The 21,814-nt window shown below is 35.2% G+C and overlaps 1 protein-coding gene across 6 annotated transcripts in view; it reads right to left on the minus strand.

The window, feature by feature from the left end:
• The window catches only part of dip2ca (disco-interacting protein 2 homolog Ca), a 235,944-nt gene that overhangs the window by 85,937 nt on the left and 128,193 nt on the right, over window positions 1-21,814 (minus strand). For 3 of the 6 annotated variants that reach the window (XM_056450838.1, XM_056450837.1, XM_056450836.1), the window contains exons 3-6: window positions 17,077-17,187; window positions 12,594-12,719; window positions 10,377-10,622; window positions 3,752-3,877 (exon numbers count right to left, since the gene is read on the minus strand). In XM_056450838.1, coding sequence (XP_056306813.1) covers window positions 3,752-3,877; window positions 10,377-10,622; window positions 12,594-12,719; window positions 17,077-17,187 — 609 coding nt within the window. The remainder of the gene's footprint in view (window positions 1-3,751; window positions 3,878-10,376; window positions 10,623-12,593; window positions 12,720-17,076; window positions 17,188-21,814) is intronic. The other 3 variants (XM_056450841.1, XM_056450840.1, XM_056450839.1) reach the window with 2 other exon arrangements.

The following is a 21,814-nucleotide window of genomic DNA, read 5'->3' on the forward strand; positions in this document are numbered from 1 at the left end:
TCTATATATACTTATGCGTGTTCTATATATATTCTATATATACTTATGCGTGTTCTATATATATTCTATATATACTTATGCGTGTTCTATATATATATTCTATATATACTTATGCGTGTTCTATATATATTCTATATATACTTATGCGTGTTCTATATATATTCTATATATACTTATGCGTGTTCTATATATACTTTTGCATGTTCTATATATATATTCTATATATCTTTATGCGTGTTCTATATATATATTCTTGTGTTTTCTATATATGTATAAAGACTATATACTGTACATTATACAATATATTGTTTAAAACTACTAAAATGTCAATAAACTTTTTCAACATCAAAAATTGACAGAGGTAAGATCAAGGTCCCATGACGTAATTAATAACCTTAAATAAATGCAAAGCACATCATTCATTAAGTTTCTTTCAACTTAGTCCCTTTATTAATCAGGGTTGCCACAGCGGAATGAACCGCAAACATATCCAGCATATGTTTTACACAGCAGATGCCCTTCCAGCTGCTACCCAGTACTGGGAAACACCCATACACACTCATTCACACACATACACTACGGCCAATTTAGCTTATTCAATTCACCTACTGTATATTGCATGTCTTTGGACTGTGGGGGAAACCGGAGCACCCGGAGGAAACCCACATCAACACGGGGAGAACATGCAAACTCCACACAGAAATGCCAACTGACCCAGCCGGGATTCAAATCAGTGACCTTCTTGCTGTGAGGTGACAGTGCTAACCACTGAGCTACTGTGTCACCTACAAAGCACTTGTGAATCAAAAATATTTTGTGCCTTATAAATAATTTCACTCCGTCTGCAACAATCTGCAAACAAAATTATTAGAATTAAAATTGAACTCAAATTAGGGGAAAGAAATCTGACATGAGGCATGTGTGAATGTGAATCAAATCAAATCTGTAAATTGACTACCAGCCCGAACACTCAGCCTCCTGTCTCTCTCCCTGTCTCATATTTGACCTTCCTACCGTGTATTTCCATCTCCTGCTTCATCACCGGGCTCCTGCCTCGTCTCCTGCCACTATCAGCAGTGATGAGTGAACAAGAAAACACCCAGCAGCGAGAGTCCTTACGTAACAGACTGAAAATAACCTACATCTAAACTCTCTCTCTGTTTCTCTATGTGTTTGTGTGTGTGTGTCTTCACTTCAGCCTCCTGCTCTTCAGTGACACGGACACTAATGCGCTGGATAAGGAGTTTCCTCAAAGCCCAGAGGTGCTTGTAGGAGGACAAATACAAATGACGTCTAGCGTCATGTGAGGGAACATGCTGGCAGATCTGCGTCACTGAGACAAGAAAACCCCAAGACAAACAGAAGCCCTCTAGTGTGGATAGAGGGGAGGAGGAGGAATATTGCTGTCAATTTTCACTGGTAATTACACATTTAAAAAAATACTCTACACTACCTGACAAAAGTCTCGTTGTCTATTCAAGTTTTAGGAACAACAAATAATAACTTGACTTCTGGTTGATCGTTTGATATCAGAAGTGGCTTATATGAAAGGCAAATACCTCTAGATTATGCTTATTTTACCATAATAAATAATGATCATGCCTTGATTTTGAATTATTTCATTAGGACAGTAAGGTCTGACTTTGTTTAGACAAAAGTCTTGTCATTTAACAGAAATAATGTACAGTATAGAATATGAAGTCATGGTGCAGTGGAAAAAGAATGAATATTGTATATGACTCCCATGAGCTTGGAGGATCGATCCATACATTTCTGCAATGACTCAAATAACTTATTAATAAAGTCATCTGGAATGGCAAAGAAAGCGTTCTTGCAGGACTCCCAGAGGTCATCAAGATTCTTTAGATCCATCTTCAATGGCTCCTCCTTCATCTTACTCCAGACATGCACAATAATGTTCATATCTCGTGACTGGGCTGGCCAACCCTGGATGACCTTGATCTTCTTTTTTTTCAGGAACTTTGATGTGGAGGCTGAAGTATGAGCGTTATCCTGCTGAAGAGTTTGCCCTCTCCTGTGGTTTGTAATGTAATGGGCAGCAAATGTCTTGATACCTCAGGTTATTCACTCTGCAGATCTCTCGCATGCCCCCATACTGAATGTAACTCCAAACCATGATTTTTCCTTCACCAAACTTGACTGATCTCTATGAGAATCTTGGGTCTATGTGGGTTCTCATGGTTCTTCTACAGTATTTGTGATGATTGGGATGCAGTTTAACAGATGATGTATCAGAAAAATCTACCACTTTTGCAAATGATCAAGTCAAGTTATTATTTGTTGCTCTTAGAACTGAGATCGACATGACTTTTGTCAGGTAGGCGTATCTTTTTTTAAAATCAGATTATCTTATCTGAATTTATCAGAACCCCAATATACACCACTCTTTGAGTTGGTCGTTTTTGTTGTTGTCATCTCTTGTGCTCACTAAGCCATTTATATGATACAAAATACAGCAAAAAATGTTATATTAGCTTGAGTAATCTGCCTGATTAGCAGATTAAATGTGGATGCTTTTCTACATCCAAGCAGACACAATATCATAACTTGTCAAATTCCACTTTACACAGAGTAGATAGGATTTATTTGTAGTAAAATCTTTAGTCAGGTGCAGCCGTAGATTGAACCCAGGTATGCTTCTTAATGTTTTAGTGGAAAGATTATTAAGTAGTTACTTTTTCACATTTTAAATACATGTAATGTTGCTTTCAGCTAAATTAATACATCATTGTTTACTATTTATTTGAAAAATAACTTTACTGCCCTCAAACTATTAAATTAAATTCAACACTGGTCCATGTTTCAATGACAAAATGACTTCATTGGTTATAAAAACCCAAACCATTTCACATGTCAATGCAGTTCAGTTCACAGCAATTAATCAAATAATCATGCAAATTTAACAGATAACACACAGATACTGACAACATACTGACAGTTAATGTGCACACACACACACACACACAAAGATAATTTTGCCATTATTTTCTCAACGTCATGTCACTCTAGATCATTATTTCTTCAGTGGAAAAATCAGATATTTTGCAGTATGTCTAAGCTGCTCTTTTAGACTCAATGAATGACTGCCTACATGCATGATTTTTAATACTTTTTAATTTAATTTCAGAAGGTTTGGAATATTGTTTACAAGTTGCATTCTTGTGATAATGTGCCATTTAACTTTAAGCATTTGCAAAAAAGCAGAATGAATGTTCTTTAAAACATGTCATTTCACCTTCCACTGAAGTGTGTCAAGTGAACTTAGACAGACATGACGTGTAAATGACAACAGATTATTATTTTTTTCATTCTAAGTGAACTATTCACACAATAACACAAGGTCAGGAATGAATACCAAACAGCAAGCACATAGAGACAAAGAATGGACATCTAAAAGCAGACCTGAAGCCTGAAAAACAGCATTTCACACGTAATAAAAACCATAGATACTTAGAAAACACACAGAAAGTACACAGTCACTACTCACAGATAGACCGTATCTCCACTACAGCAGCACAGACAGCGCTGTTTGACTGATGTCAAAGTGTCGCGCTCACTTACACTTACAAAAAATGACGTTCAGACACATCAGGTCAAAAAGCAACAGCACGCAACTGGAAACACAAAACACACCGAGGGTCCCCCCAGACTCCACACGAAGGACATAGAGACGGTCTGGATGATTCAGGGAAGTGTGTGTGGGTGTGTGAATTAGGGGGCGAATACTGACCCTCTGACTCCAATGGTGGCGGCCAGAGAAGATCTGATCCGAACTCGCAGGAGCGCCGCAGCGAGTTTCCGTTCTCTGCTACGCCCAGCATAGTTTTCCTCTTCAAGGAGAGGTGAGCGATCGGCCCTGGATGGGGAAAGGAGGAAGGGGGAGAACCAGAACCTTAGAGGCATCTGCTTTCCTCACTGACCGTGGGCATGGATGGGCAGGAGGGACGGGGGGCTGATGAGCCGAGCATGGACAAAGCCATGATCCCAACAGAGCACTGAGGACTCTGGATATCTTGCATGGAAAGGGAAAAGGGGGAACGGAGGAGGTGGGAATGATTAAGCATTCCTGGAGCACCACACTGCCATGTTTCTCGCAATGGTGTGGGACAAATCTGGGAATACTGGACAAAAGCGACAACCTGGGAGGCACATTTGAAGAACTTGATCTTGGTCCGCAGTATTTTAGAAATACATTTAATATAAAATTATTTTAAATATAATATAAAACACATTAATGGACATGTTTGTCTAAAGATGAAAAGAAAACATACTGAAATGTCTTTAATTCTAACAATTATAACATAAATTATAATATATGAATATATTTATATTATAATATATAATTTATAATAAAAAAAACTTGTAATTGATACGTTAAACATTTACAATAATACATCATTTAAAATAATATTTTTTTTATTTACAGTCATTCTTATTTATGTTTTTAAGAAACAAAATTGTGGAGTTACCAAAGAAATGTGCAGTAAATAAAATAAACTTTTTTAAAAAGAAATTTTAAGAATAGTATGTTTTAAAAAAAAATTCATTGCAGTTTCTTTGTAATTGTTAGTGAAATTTTCAAAAACATTTATTTTTGTTTCAGTGAATAAATTATTGATATCTGCCACGGAAGAGGACATTTTAGATCAAAAGAGGTTTATATACAAAAAGTAAATAAAATATATTATTTAGAATAAAAATGTGAACTTTTTAAATATATTTTCAAAATATTAAATGTTTTTAAATGTCATTTTAATTCGGTTTGATAATTGACATTTGTTAGAAATTGTTAGTGAAATTTCTTAGAAACATTCCATTTGTTTAAGTGAATAAATTCTGGATATCCTGCATGGAAAAGGACATTTTAGAACAAAGGAGGTTTATATACAAAAAGTAAATAAATTAAACATGCAAATAAAATATATTATTCAGAAAGATGATATTTTTATATATTTTTAATAAATTAAACCTAAAATGTCATTTGAATTCAGTTTGTTAATTGTCATTTGTTTAAAATTGTTTCCTAGAAATTTTCTTTTTGTTTCAGCAAATAATATCTGTATATACTGCATAGAAAAGGACATTTTAGAAAAAAATGAGGTTTAAACAAAAAGTACTTAAAATAAACAAGCAAATAAAATATATTATTTAAAAACAAAAAAAGAGAATTATTTTACCATATTTTCAAAATATTAAATCTTTTTAAATGTCATTTTAATTCAGTTTGTTAATTGTCATTTGTTTAAAATTGTTTCCTAGAAATTGTCCTTTTGTTTCAGTGATTGTGGATATCTTGCATGGAAGTGGAAAGCTGAGAACAAAGGAGGTGGGAATGATTGAGCATTCCTACAGTAGCACCACACTCCCATGTTCCTCCCAAAAGTGTATGGAAAACCAGGACAAAAGCAACAACCTGGAAAGCACTTTCAGAACTCGTTCCTGATCCAGTGTGTTTAAAAATGTCCTTGGGAGACATTAACCATCCTTCCTGAATGTGCAGTAACAGTGTTCTACAAGCTCTGAACACGACAGAGTTTGGTTGTCTGCTTTTAGATGGTACCATAACATTATCATGTGGGAGGACAAAAACGAAAGTGAGGGAGAGAATGTAAAGGCTTTTTCACACGGTAACAACGAGTTCTCAGTTTACTTTGCAAGGAGGCAGAATTGAAAGTAAGCCAATGTTGTGCGTCATTGACCAATCAGATGCATCAAACAACATTTGGTTTTTATGATTTAGTCACTCGTACAATTGATGTGTCCGAAATTGCTGCCTGCTGCCTACACAATGTGACTCTGAGCAAAAGAGTGAGGCATTTCAGACACAGCAAATGTCTGCCCACCAATCACATTTATTTCTATTTATGGTCAGCCTATTTTATGGAGAAATAAATAGCATTTTATTTTGGTATTTCGTGTCCTGCTGAACATAAACTGCCTACATCAGTTTGTAGATGGTCAATTTAGATGGTCTTAAAGCCAGCTAAAGCAGATTTAAGTACACCAAGGATGACAGCTATAACAAAAAAATATATAGCAAAAAGTTATTGCCTGAGCCAATATGTGGCTTATAATAAACATATGTTATTGTGCTTTGATGTGGATTTGGAGTGTACATAATGTATTGGGTGTTAAAATTGTAATTGCTGCTTTAACAATGCAATTTTTTAACACTTTATTTTAAAATACAAACTGCCACTAATATATACTGGCTTATAGCATGTATATTTTTAAGATATTGGGTTATTGTTGAGATATTATAGTACTTCTAAAGCCCCAGTCAGATCACACGATTTTTATTGTCAGTTCTGAAAGTCACTATGTCAGATTATGCAATTTTGTCTTTATAAAATCTTGACTTGTCTTTGGTAACAAATGTACCAGACTACATGCATGCTTCACGATCAGTCATCATGTGAAGTTTACGACGGGCTTGCTATTGTTAACAATATTTTTAATCAAACATTTTTTTTATCTTATTTCAATCTCAATAAACACTGAAGCTTGCTGTCAACTAGGCTACATTATTTAAGGGCATTCATTATGAAGCTGATAGGATCTGTTGTTGTCAAACGCAAGTTTCATTTTTAATATTAAGATATTTTCTTTGATATCTGTAATAGCTTACCACTATTGTCCCTCGTTGCCATAAAAAATAACCACCCTTTGTATTTCATGTATTTTAAATGTAAATTTTCCTGCCAGGTTTATTTAGGCTATTAAACACTCTGCGAGTGAGACAGAGAAAATGAAATCACATCAACACCGGGAAAAATCAGATCCTCGACATAATCTTTAAAATAGTGACTTATTAAAATTTTGCAAATATATGATAGAGGTTTGTGATACAACAATTACAGTGGAGCATTATTAAATCGTCATTTTCCACGGAGCAAAACAAATCATCCACCTGCCCAGTTGAGTAGTGGACAGGCTCAAACAAAACTGCACAATTCATTTACTTGTCTTGGAAAAATTTTCTTTTTGAAACAAATTAAGTTTTTGTATAATATTTTGTATCTTAATTTTAATGTATTTTTTGTTGGTCAGTTATCTACTAGTTAAACAAGAAGGACAAATAACATTGAAGTGCTTTAAAACGAGTCCGCTTAATATGCTTCAGCGTCAAAAACACGAACTGGTTTGTTAAATAAAATAATAATGTAGTCTAAATAAAATTAAAGTGAAATATTCAGAGTTTACCATTTAATTTGTTAAATCAAGTAGCCTAATTTGAATGAGCAGGACAGCCTTTACAAAGTTTTTGCAGATTACCTCAGAAGAACAAACTGAGAGAACTCATCGAAACCCTATGACACCCTTTGTCAAGGAAATCATGCCTAATCATGACAAAGTCGTGTGATCTGACCGGGGCTTATTTTACATCTACAATCCTACCCAATACCTAAACCCAACTACTACCTAAATGACTATTAATAAGCAGCTAATTAATTTTTAGCTAAAGGTTTAGTTAGGTCTTAGTTAATGGTTTGTTATTAATAGAAATTGCCATTTCAAATTCAGCATTAATTTTATACAACAGTTCAACAATAATAAGCTAATACTGAGTGCAATACATTTCAGACAAAATATTGTCAGTTTTGGAGTTTCTGTTTGGCCAACAAAAAAGAGTTTCAAACAAAGCTGAAGCAGTACATTTTTGAGTCTCACGAGAGAATCTTTATTTACTGAATCAGGTGAGCCAGATATTCATTCATAAAGAATTGTTTCTAAAGCAATCTGATGTTTTGAACGAATCAGTTGAATAAATGGTTCAATATATTCTCATTAATGCAGCTATTTTACTGGCTGTTTTGCGAACATATTGATTTATTTAGTTATCATTAATAGACATAAACAAAATACCAAAATTAAGATAACTGGATGGTAATGTAGTAGTTATCATATTAGCAATTGTTCATGTTGTGAATGCCCCTTTGAACATTTAAATAGACTGATCATCCAAAAGTGAACATTCACTTACTCAAAATTGTTCCAAACCCATTTAAAATTTCTTTCTTTTGTTGAAAGGAACAGATATTTAGAAGAATGTTGGCACTTAAACATTGAACAGCACCCACTGAAGTCCATAGAAGAACTATAGAATGAATAAGGCTTTGGTTACATTCTTCTAAACAAAATCTTTTGTGCTGAACAGTAAACAGAAACTTGTGTTTGGAACAGGTTGAAAGTAAGTAAATTATGACAAAATGTTAATTTTTAAGAGAACTATCCCTTTAAAGCTGAATTTATAGTAGGCGTAACCAAATCTTTACCGTAAACACTTCATTCAGTTTTCTTTTTGACGTTAATATGGAGTTAAAGCAGTAGCAAATAACGTGTGCCGCATTTTGCAAATATTGAAAAGTTCAAATAGCTGAAGTTGTTGCCAATTGTGCACCGCGTAAAATGCCCTTAGAAAACAAAATGGTGAAGGTGGAAGAAAAAAGGAAAAAGAGTGATTGTAAACACAGAGCAGGAAGGAAAGTTGATACAGGAAAGGGAAACTGAGGTAGAACGATGAGGGAACCATATCGTGAGGAGAAATAAAAGACATGAAATGAGAAGAGGTAACAGGACAGTGTGAAAGAAATGAGTTCCTTTCTTCAGACATTAAACTGCTCCACAGGGCACTCCAAAATAACATCATACTGTAGCGCTATTAAAACACCAGAGTTCATCACTTAGCCACAGTCTACAACTTTAACCCTCTGGATACAGAAGCTTTGAAAGGTTTTTTAGAAATCGTCTTTCGTTCTCTGGCCTCTAAATGGGGGAAGGAAAAAGTGGCAGTAAAACTATTTCCTCTTCCTGCTGCATTCTCAGTTTACTTCTACAATCAGCTGGATGGATAGATTTAACATCTGCGTGTAGTACTCAGGACTGCTTTAAAAAGACAAAAAGAGGAACTGTGGTTGGCTCTGGGTTGACTGAATTGAATCAGGGCTCAACAATAATGATTTTTTTTTTCTGCTGGTCCAGGTAGGCCAGAAGATTTTGCACTGCCTATAATTTCACTGCCCCAAACAAATAACAAAAATATATATAATATAAAAATAAAATAAATAAACAAAAGATCAAATTAAATTAAAATACACTATCAACATAATTGTAATTGTAACATTTTAGTTACTATTATTAACTATATTTATAATAACAATAATGATGTTTTGTTGTAATTGTTATGATGAATATTATATTTATTGTATTTATTGTATTTACTATTATTATTATTATTATATTTATTATTTTTAATGATATTATTATTATTATATTTATTATTATTAAATTTGTATATTTATATTATGCCAATATTACAGCCAAATACATTAATACATAACACGTATCTACTTTTTAAATTTTATAGTTAATAGAATTTTTAAATAATAAAAATGTATAAATGTATAACAAATTCTTGTTTAATTTTGAAGAAATAAAAAATATATATATTTGACAATTGTACTATAATTAACTAATAATAAAAGCTAGCATTTACATTTAAATGTATAATTCTATAACAAATACTTATTAGAGAGAAACTGTTACAATTTAGAAAACAATCATCTTGAAAATATCTTTAAAATATATCCTATCTAATTTACCAGAGATTACATACATTTTCCAACCCAGGCTCATTCTGAATATGTATCGCTATATACATTTCTGGAGAGTGCCAAATACATTCCAGGAGCTACTGTACATTTTTAGCAGTTTTTGCTTCCCCTAGAGGCCACTATGTACGCTTTTTGAGGTCTCAAATTTCTCTCACGGGTGCCATTTGCACCGCTGTTCTTGCATAAATCCACCAGAGGCTGCTGTTGACTAACTGGCTGAGTGACTGTATAAATGACTGACCCACCCTCCTTCCCTAAACCTAACCTATCATACTGTCCTGTAGCGTTCGTTTTAAAGATGAAATGCAGCCATATGTACTTTTGGCTACATAATTTGAGATCTCCATTAAAGTATATATAGAGCTACGTTTTCAGAATGAGTCTATGTTGCCATTTTCTTAGCATGAAACAACAAATATAAGTGTTGTCACTGTGACCCCTGTGACCCAGCCCAAAACTGCAAACTATCTTTATTGTTGAGCCATGCATCTTCAAACATTACAGTTTAATTAATAGCAAAACCTCTTTAAAGTCAGAATTGTATTGATCATTACCACTAAATCACATTAATGACAGCCAGCGTGGCTTAACGACAGCACAGATATATGCTAATTAGCAAAAGAAGCTGCAGACGACACAAATATAGGCAAAGGAGGCGGGGTTTAGAAGCATGGCAGGAAGTGTGCTCGTGATTGGCTGTGGTATGCATGGAGAGGCGGGACTTTCTGAAGAAGGCTTTACCTGATTTGCCCATGTGCGTTTGAGCCAGTACGTCAGCCAGGCGACCGGCGGCCCCGCTGCCCCCACTCTGTGTGGATGAAGAGGAGGAGGAGGTGGTGGATCCCTGATGGATGGCCCGACTGATCCAGTGCTCCATGCTGACGCTGCCCTGGCTGGAGGTGGGGGTTCCCTCACCCTGGCCGCCCTCCTCCTCCGAGCCGGACGAGGTGTCTGTCAGGGGTGGCAGAGAGGAAAGGGGGGAGAGGCCTAGTGAGAGTCACTCAGACCCACTCAACACTCAGCCCAGAAGGTGGACAAGAGCACTTAAAGTCAACATGAAACAGGAATTGGGGCTGCATGATATTGGAGCAATCGGACATTGCCATATTCAGTTTTTTTTTGCGATACATATATTGCGATATGAATATAATTTCGCTGGATGAATTGGGGCTGGGTCGAATGCCTTTAAAAGAGAATGTCATTTATAATTTAACGTAACCTTTTTTAGTTTGTTTTATTGCTGAGCTACTAAAAAAAGCAAGTTTCAATTAAACGTTGTAAATGAATCTGTTTTTTTTTATGTAAATAATGTCACTTGACGGATAGAGGACAAATCAAGGATGTGCTCATGTAAAAAAAACTAGTGTAACTCCATTCTGTTATAAATGAGATTGTTTTTGTTTTTACTGTAATAAGTTCATTATAGAATGTAAAAAACAGCTATATTAGTTAATATAAAGCATATAAATATATATGCTTAATATAAAATATTAATATAAATATAATAAAAATGTCTATATAAAATTCTAGTCATTTTTAAATATTATGAAATAAATTCGGAAATTACCCATGGCAACTAAATTTACCTTCGGCCCATTAGTCACAATCCAATTTGGTTTTCAGCCCTTCATAAGAAAAAGTTTGGGCACCCCTGATTTAGATAGATTGGTATGATCAAGTCTTTTTCCACGCAGTGCATTTACATCAATTATAATCAATTACAAGCATGTATAAACACAATTGAGAAGGTAATAGTGAAATAAACATTCTGGTTTTCAGTAGAATCTAACAGTGTTAAATTTCTGTACCCATATAATCAAGCGTAAAATGACATAATCATCATTGTATAAGTTATTTAAAAATAATATTTATTACTGTAAAGTATTATTATTAATTTATTTTCTTTTAGTCTTTAATAAATAATTTAATCCTGCAATGTGACTATTGCGGATACATACTGGACATTGCGATATATTATTAAAAGAAAAATAATTCAAATTATTTTTAATACATTATACTTACATTATTTATTAGTATTATATTTTACAATATTAATAAAAAAGATATATTATGAAATAAATCTTCACATATTTAGCAATAAATATCACAATAAAACATTAATAATAATAAGGTAATTATATATGTATATCTGTACATATTAAATGCATATTATGTTAGTACTTTTGCTCTATTGTAATTGTTATTATTATTACTATTGTTTGTTTCTGAGTTTTTTAAACAACAAGTCTCCCTTGGACAGTTGATGAACATTAGCAGGTATGCTAAAACACTTAAACAAGTGCATATGGTTTCTCCAATGTAAGTGTGATGTCTATGTCAAATAAAAAATGTCATATCATGTATATATTAAACAACATAAATACTATAAAATTCTGCACTTTGAGAAAAAATATATAAATAAAAATAGGAATAATAATAATAATTTTATATATTAACTTCATATATACTATATAAATTTTATTGAGATAACATTTAAATTAAAATACTATTATTAGTAGTAAAACATTTGTAATATTCAGGTTTTAATCAATAATAACTACATCATAACTCCCTGGCAGCAATAAACCATTTAACAGATTCACTCTGGAAAACAATAGCTTAAACCTATTTGTGATTTCAATCATTTAAAACTGATAAGACAACCATTGATTAAGCTTTCAATATTCCGATCATAAATATTCAACAATGAAGCCTTTTTGAAAGCCTGAATTTCTTACAAAAGCAGCCTAATACAGCTCTTTCACTACGATTATCGATATTTTGCCTGCTTACAAAGCCTAAATCCCACTAATCAAATAAGAAAGTCACTTCAAAACCATACCCTGTTAAATTTCACTGTTTGCATAAAGCATAGTGAACTATCCATTTAATAACTGTACTTTTGCTTTCATGTTGACTTTAAGCGAATGCTGATCTAGAATCAGGTGTGAAGCTCACCTGGGGGAGTGTAGGCATCCATGGAGGTCTGGACCACTAGAGATCGGCGTTTGGACGGCATAGGAACAGCCATCTTCCTCTCCTTGTGTTTGGCTAGAGCTGCCTGTACTGCTTCTGTGTGGACATCTGAGGACGAAACAGAAAAAAAAAAAACAAGAACTGAAATGAAGTAAATCTGTATTAACTGTCCGCTGACCTCCAAGCTGGTGTTTATAGTGACGTGATGAGATGAGTCTCTCTGGCTGATGGTCGTGAGCGTGTGTGACATGAGCCAAGCCACCACCTCCAGCCCTTCTGCGACTTGAAATACTGACTCAAATCTGTATGTGTGATGACACTATGGTTGACTGTAGGTTGTACCCACAGATTTATTCCTCAAATTGGAAGGGTCTAACAATTCAAGCTGTTGTTTGGACTCTCTAACGAGATACAGAACAACTTATTGTAACAACATGCTAATCGTTTACACACACAAGAAGAGTCCAATATGAATTCAGTTATATTCTGGTTTCACAACTTTCCAAATGCTTGAAAAAACAACCTAAATGTGTATTTCTCAACTGTTTCGAGAACATTGTTTTGAATTTATGGAAAGACTACTTGACAAAAAAAGTAATAAAACCCGAATTTGTTCCTTTTTGTGTTTGAAAAGTTATTTGTGTTGACGACAATGTTGTCAAAACAATCCCTGTTCACATTGTGCTACAAAAACATTGTAATTCTCATGCCAGGCCAGTAGGTGGCAATATCACTTTGTTAAGAAACACCAATACACCTGTGCATATGCTATTCTGCAGCTGGTGTTTATTGTTTAGTCAAGTACAGACTAAATACCATATAATAATCGTAATCTATCCTAGCCGGCACAATCTTATAAGACGTTAATATTAGTTTGGATATAGGTCGTGACGTCGGGTGATCAAAATTCATTGTCTAACCAGCGTTTAAGGACAATGTTATTTTGCCATCCAATAACGACGGCAAATAATACTAATATTAGGTTGATTTTAGGTTGTGTTGGAAAGTGACCAAAATCCAGCGTCGAGCCAACATCTTAAACTATCGTCATATTGACGTCAAATACTGCCATTTATTCGTCAGGTATGGCAACCAAAATCCAACATCTGATAGACGTCACAGTGGTAATGTCCACACAATGTCAAGGTGTAACATCAATAGACGTTGTTATTTGGTTTATTTTAAGAGGGGTGTTGGACACTGACGTCGGCCTGACGTTGGGTTCTGTTGTCAACCAAATTTTCATTTCCAAATAAAATGCAACATCCCCGCAACGTTAGATTACAACGGCAATCTTACGTCATGTTGACGTCCAGCTCCTGCTGGGATGTTACACATTTCACAAAACTGTGTTAAAAATAAGTGGACATGGCAACCCTTTAAGAGTGCTCAATGCAAATCAGCTATCAAACACAATAACGACATCTCTGTTTACAGGTTAATAGAAAAATCAATGACCATAAAGGGTTTTTGGTCATTGTTATTTTCATTTATTCAAAATAGAGAATGGCGTTAATCAAAAGTTTTGAGGCCTGTAATATAGGGAATTTACTTGTGTTTTTAAATGTGGTTGTCACTCCTGAAACTTTACGCACATGGCCTTAGACATTGTTTAAGACACTGTAATCTTTGTCAATCTACCCACATAAACCAAAAGTAAATGAGAAGTAAATGCTAGAAAACATCTCAAATCTACCAGATATCATGAAGAAAAGTTCAATTAGTGCTGTCTCATTACTACAGATAGCAACATTTTCTCTTTCATCCCTCTAATTTGGATGTGTGGCAGTTGGAAGAACATGGAAAGACAGATATAATTACAGTTAGTACAGCTATGTCTTACAGATATATAACGTATCAATATTTGCATATTTGTTAAGAGTGAGAAGGCCACTTCCACACTATATTAAACATTTTTATAACATGGATACTTGTTTTTTTATGTACCTAATTTTATAAGATCGCTTATTCTTTTCAATATTTGGAGTCACAGGTCTGTGTAAGTATGCTATAATTATTTAAAACATTAAAGACACTTTATTTACAATTTGTTTGCTTTTATGTAAAAAAGACACTAAATATGAAGTTCAGAAACATTACACAGTACAAATAACTAAATCATATGAATATTGCTTTAAAAGCATGAAACTAGGCTAATTTTGATCCCAGCAATCCCCACAGTAGCGATACATTTCCCATGAATTACATCGAGAATTAATCCCCTTCATTCCTTATCAAAATAAAAGAGTTCTGTTGAGAAACCACTTATTTCTTTTGTTTATTTGCTTTATAACTATTATTGTGGCACTGGAACCTGGCGCAGCGACACTATTTGCTCCTACTTTTAATTAAGTGGCTTTAAATACAATGTACTTACATCAAAAAACAAACGCAATGTACTTGTTGTGTTTATATTGCATTGCAAAGCACTTATGGTGCCATCAGGGTAGGATTATAGACAGTTTTGTTAGTACGATAGATTTAAGAGTGGTTTTACAGAGTGTAATCGGAGTTACAGAAATACTGATGTAATTCTTTGTTTTTAAAAGAAGTATAATTTAAAAACCTTTATGTACACAATAGGTAAACTGAACCAAAGATTAATTACATAGTAGTACTTTAGAACAAATAGGTGTTTTGATATGGCAAAAAAAAATTTATTATGTATCTATATTTTGCCACCATCTTCACAAAGCTGTCTAGAGTTAAGAAATTCTTATTTTCAGTCATCAACTTACTATGATGCTCAGGATACAACAGTCACCCTATGACATCAACATACAATCAAGTGCCTCTAATACCTGATAGACATATTATAAATAGTTTTTTTAACAATTGTGACTAAGGCTCAATCCCAATTCTACCCTTTACCCCTTCCCTTTACCCTTCGTTTTGCATGTTCACATGAAGGGGTAGGGTTGTCCCAATTCTTTTTAGCTTGAAGGCATTTTTCCAACAAACAAGCATGTGTTTTAATATGTTCAAAACCGCACTCGTGTTTTACCGTCATGCTTTTAAAAAAAACGCTAAAAGAAAAAAAGGCAAAATTTTGCTATCTATAATCCCTTATAATAACTCCTGTATAGTGGCCCAACAACATTCTGACACTGGATGACCCTCGAATACCCTGTCAGAAAAGTCTAGTGGCTGGGAATGAGCTTTTTACAGTGTCTGCTATAAAGTTAATGTTGTTTTCGTGTTTACATAGATGAATATGACCAGGGTGTAAATAGAGTTACAATCTTATTGCCACATTATATCGTTGTAATAACATGATATCGCTGCCTTCAGTGATTTCCTCAAGATAAATAACCAAAAATAGCACAACTGGAATAACTACAGCAGTCGCGATCGTCTGATCTCATAAAAAGCAAGAGATTGCGATGACATATGATGACGTGTGCAGGTGCTGTAGTGCTGTCCCATTTCTTAGGGGTAAAATTTGAAGATCTTTCTCTTCACACTCTGTTTTAAGGGCCAAGGGGAAGGGGTAGTGTTACAAAAATAGAATTGAGATTGGGTCTAAAACTGATTGCCAAAATCTAAGTAGATGAAAGATTTTGCTTAGCAATATAAAACGCTAAAACATATGCTTGTGTAAATCATACCTTATTGGTAAATGCCTGTTTTTAACCCAACAGGAGGTTGAAAATAACACAAATGTATTTAATATTCAACATCAGGGTCACTTTAATGATTTGTTATATACAGTTGAAGTCAAAATTATTAGCCCTCCTGTGTATTTTTTCCAAATGATGTTTAACAGAGCAAGAAATTTTTCTGTTTGTCTGATAATATTTTTTCTTCTGGAGAAAGTCTTATTTGTATTATTTTGGCTAGAATAAAAGCAGTTTTATCATTAGCCCCCTTGAGCAATTTTCTTTTCCGATTATCTACAGCAGTGTTTCCCAACCCTGTTCCTGGAGGCACACCAACAGTACATATTTTGTATGTCTCCCTTATCTGACCCATTCGTGTCAGGTTTTGGGGTCTTTTCTAATGTTCTGCTGAGTTGATTCAGGTGTGTTTGATTAGGGAGAGGTTGAAAATGTGTACTGTTGGTGTGCCTTCAGGAACAGGTTTGGGAAACACTGGTCTACAGAACAAACTGTTATACGATGATTTGCCTAATTACCCTAACCTGCCGAATTAACCGAAATGCCGAAATTCAGCACTTTAAGCTGAATACTAGTATCTTGAGAAATATTATGCACTGTCATCATGGCTAAGACAAAAGAAATCAGTTATTAGAAATTAGTTATTAAAGCTATTATGTTTAGAAATGTGTTGAAAAAATGATTGAGGAAAACTATACAGGGGGGCTAATAATTTAGGAGGGCTAATAATTCTGACTTCAACTGTACATATAAAAAGGTCAATGTGTGAATTTTCCCCACTGGATGTTAAACTGTTAAGATCATTTCCAGAGTAAGAATCCTGAGGGATCAGTGCAGAAATATCTCACCTGATCGGTAGCGTTCGTCACGGGTGCCGGAGGAGCGCCGGCGGTGGTATCGTGAAGCGGAGGAAGGCGCCATGGGCGGCCGGCGATCGTGTGCCATGGACGCCTCTAGCCCTAAGAGACAGAGACAGAGAGAGCAAGAGAGGGACAATTACACATCTCAGCCAGAAACTCATTCATCACACATACACCTCATTGATCTCCTCCTGTAACTACGCGCGCGTAGGTTCAGAGAAACCTGCATTTCTTCTTGTTTTAATCAGCGTTTCCTTCTTTTAGTTTCTCATTGACAACAGATCCTCTTGTCTCATTCTTAGTTGTGTAGCTTTTCTTTCTGGCTTGCATTCTCTCTATTTTTTCTTGATCAGACTAAAATCAGACTAAAAAGTGTGTTGGCGTCTGATACAGCAGTAACTCAGATACACAATACACTGACATTGGCTAACATTAGTGATGTTTTTTTCTTAGAAACAGATTATTTGAATATGTTTTTTCTATGACTACAAGCTATGCCAACTAATGATTTAACCTTTCTACTAAGCATGTTTGATTTGTGTAACTTTCCAAACAAAATAGCTTTAAAGGGGACCTATTACTGTACGCAAAAATAACTTTTATAAGGTTGTGTGGCAACAGTGTGTGAATATTGCCAGATTATCAAATTTAATTGATAATTAATTATGTTTTTTTATAATCACACTGGATAAAAACTATCTGCAGAAACACTTTGATTGACATTCTCTCTTTGTACATGTCATCAGAAAGGGAAAGCCCCGCTCATTAGTGACAATCTCTCACTCATTAGCATAGACAGTCCTGAGTGAGAAGCAGCCATTTTGAATCTACTGCCATGCTAATAGTTAGGACGGATAATAATGCATTTTTAGCTCCACCCTTTTTTCCAAAATAGGGCTGAAAGTACAGTTTTATTTTAATTTAAAGCGACAGTCACCAAAATGACACAATTTCTATCAAAGTCTAAAATGAGCAGTTTAAAAGAGTTTTGAAAACATTATTTATGGAGTATGTTGAGCTGAAACCTTGAAATCTTTTAAAAACGGGCAAAAAAGGTCCGTAGGAAGAAAAGCATGAAAAATACAATTAAAGTCAATTACCTTTTTTTAAAAGGGTTTCACCTTTTATATAGGAGAGTAGAGTTCCGACAGTAAAGTTTGAGGAGCAAAGAGAAGGGTCGCCATGAGTGCTATAACCTTCGCCAACAGCTAGCTTTCTGCAGCTCTCACATGTTTGCCCACTGAAGCTAAGCAGGGCTGTGCCCGGTCAGTACCTGGATGGGCGACCACATGGGAAAGCTAGGTTGCTGCCGGAAGTGGTGTTAGTGAGACCAGAAGTGCTCAACCTGCAGTCTGTGTGGGCCCTAACGCCCAAGTATACTGAAGGGGACTCTATGCTGTTTAGCACCGTCTTTCAGATGAGACATTGAACCGAGGTCCTGACTCTCTGTGGTCATTTAAAATTCCAGGATGTCTTTCGAATAAGAGTAGGGGTTTAACCTAGGCATCCTGGCAAAATTTGCCCACTGGCCTCTATCCATCATGGCCTCATTACTTTCCTTTCCACCAATCAGCTGGTGTGTGGTGTGCGATCTGCCGAAATATGGCTGTTGTTGCGTCATCCAGGTGGATGCTGAACACTGGTGGTGGATGAGGAGATTCCCCTCAAAAATGTGTAAAGCGCTTTAAGCAGTGGTGGATGTAGCCCAGGGCAGTATCTTGCTAGGGGCGGCATGGAGACACCATCCACCTCCCCCAACCCCATTGACCATCGTTTGCCTACAGTTCTGGTTAAGCTTGCGCCGCTACTGGCTTTGAGTGTCCAAAAAAGCGCTATATAAATGTAAGGAGTTATTATCATTATATGTCTACAAACTCCCATAGGGCTATTGACGGCAACATCAATTATCTATTTTAATATATGTAGTATCTTACTCGATGCATCTTATTTTTCTGAATTAACCCTTCGAGATCAGCAAATGCATCAGGTTTTCTCTATTATTCATGAAGCAACTTTTTTGTAATCTGTATTAAACAAACTCAAGATACAGTCTTTCCTGTCTGACCTCAATATCTTTAATTAGTTTCCCGCCTCTGACATTTGAACGCAAATCACATGACGTTAATGCAAAAAAAAGTATATTTTCTAAACAAATTGATCACTGCTTTTCCATTTTCATCATTTTTGGAGAAGATTCCCCATCAGGAATAAGCTGGAAGTCCTCAGAACGACCCCAATTTTTTCCCACAGATTACGACCAAAGAAATGTATGCAATTCAGCAGAGCAGAAAATACTTTACTTTACTTATTCGAATACTTTCAAATTCTACTGAGCTGTTCTGCAAATTACACGTGGGCCCTATATTTCTGCAGATTACATGAGGGACTATCAATATACCTGCCAAAAAGTCTCTGCCAGTGCAGCCCTAATTAAGAACAGCTAAAATATGGAGTTCCAGGCACACGCGGCAGCAATCGGTCGGCTGTGACTCATATCAATGGCTCCTGTGATGATCCAGCTCTGTTCTCTTCTGTTGTTCTTTGTTGTCTTGGATTCAGAGCGGAGAGCTTAGCACCACTCGGCTCCTCCTGGCAGATTTTAGGACACGTGAGGCGGCCTGGGATGCTCTCAGCACTCCAGCCAAGAGCTCTGCGTGCAGGCCGGAGAAATCAATTTTGGCCCCGTGCTGACATAGCCGAAGATGTCCGCGGGTGGATTTATTCATTCAATAAGGCAGAAGGTGAGACAGCAGGTTAAGTCAGAAGCACGCACCAGCGGAGGATGTGATGCTGCTTTTCTGACTCAAGCACAATGAGTCTTCCTCCTACTAAAAAGCCTAAGGTAACAGTCAACCGTCAATACTGATTGAGTTAACATTTAAATACGCCTGTCATGCAGGGAGAGGAGGAAGGTAATCTCTAGAAACCTGATGCTCTGAAAGTCTCCCCCCCCCACACACACACACACAGGCACTGAATGAGATGTCATAGTGCAGATGTGTAAAGGACTGACTGTCACACACAGGTTCATGCCATCGGCAGCTCTTGCAGGAGGCACTGGGTTGAGTCTGGCACACGCCGCTCTTCGCACCACAGTCTACTCTACATGCTTTGTGCCTGAGCATGATGTCATATATTCGCTTTCGCCGGGAGCCAGACTGGGAACATGCGGGCTGCCTGTTGCTATGGCAACAGAAGCTGTGCTAATCAACAATGCAGCCAGACCTGCCGAGCACAAATCACAGACCTTCAGAACTTACACAGATTCTTTACAAACTGTAAATGCAGCACTGCAGACTTTATAAATAGTGCCTGGTGAAACTGCAAAAAAAATAAATCAATCAATATCTTATTCTTTAGCCACAAATACAAGAATATATACAGTATATAGATATCCATAAATACATTTAGATACATACAATACCTATCTACTGTATTCATTATTGAAAATCTATTATAAACAGTCTATCTATCTATCTATCTATCTATCTATCTATCTATCTATCTATCTATCTATCTATCTATCTATCTATCTATCTATCTATCTATCTATCTATCTATCTATCTATCTATCTATCTATCTGTTATATACAGCATTATTGAAAATCCATTCATCCATCCATCCATCCATCCATCCATCCATCCATCCATCCATCCATCCATCTATCTATCTATCTATCTATCTATCTATCTATCTATCTATCTATCTATCTATCTATCTATCTATCTATCTATCTATCTATCTATCTATCTATCTATCTATCTATCTATCTATCTATCTATCTATCTATCTGTTATATACAGCATTATTGAAAATCCATCCATCTATCCGTCTATCCGTCTATCTATCTATCTATCTATCTATCTATCTATCTATCTATCTATCTATCTATCTATCTATCTATCTATCTATCTATCTATCTATCTATCTATCTATCTATCTATCTATCTATCTATCTATCTATCTATCTATCCATCTTTCTCTCTCTCTATCTATCTATCTATCTATCTATCTATCATCTGTTATCTACAGCATTATTCAAAATCCATCCATCCATCCATCCATTCATTAAGAAAACTATCTACTCGTCCATCTAATATGAAAAAAAATATTCATCAATCCATCCATCAATTCACAAAACTGCAGCGCGATGTACTGTCTTTTCCGCATATGTTTTACTCAATTAATGAATTGTGTTGTGTTGTGTTTTACAGTTTTTTTCAATTGGTTTGGCTCATTTCTTGAAACAGAAATTACATTCTCAAAACAATATGGACAAACTTCCAAACCACTTGGCAATTGTTCACAACATACTTGATTTTCTCATTCATTTCATAAAATTGCAAATGTCTAAGTACATCTTAGCAAATGATTAAGTACATGTAACCGACATTTAGCACAACTTCCAAGTGAATAGATCTAGTTGATCTAAACTGATTGTTAATTCTCAGTCTAATGGTTGTTCGCTTCAAAATATGTCAGTGTCATTTCATTATATAAGTCATCACATGCACAATAGTCTGTTCAATTGTCAAAATTAGTCAAGAACATAATACCATGAATATATGAATCCGTGGAACATTTGATACATTTATTATAGCAATTGACAGTCAGGTGAGACTAGAACTTGACTAACAAAGAAGGAATTTCACACATCTCACATGACCAATCAAGCACTGTAGGCTACATATAATTTTCATTGTTTTTTGTTTGTGTGTTTGTATT

The sequence above is a fragment of the Danio aesculapii genome, chromosome 24 (assembly GCF_903798145.1).
Source record: "Danio aesculapii chromosome 24, fDanAes4.1, whole genome shotgun sequence".
Classification (NCBI taxonomy): domain Eukaryota; kingdom Metazoa; phylum Chordata; class Actinopteri; order Cypriniformes; family Danionidae; genus Danio; species Danio aesculapii.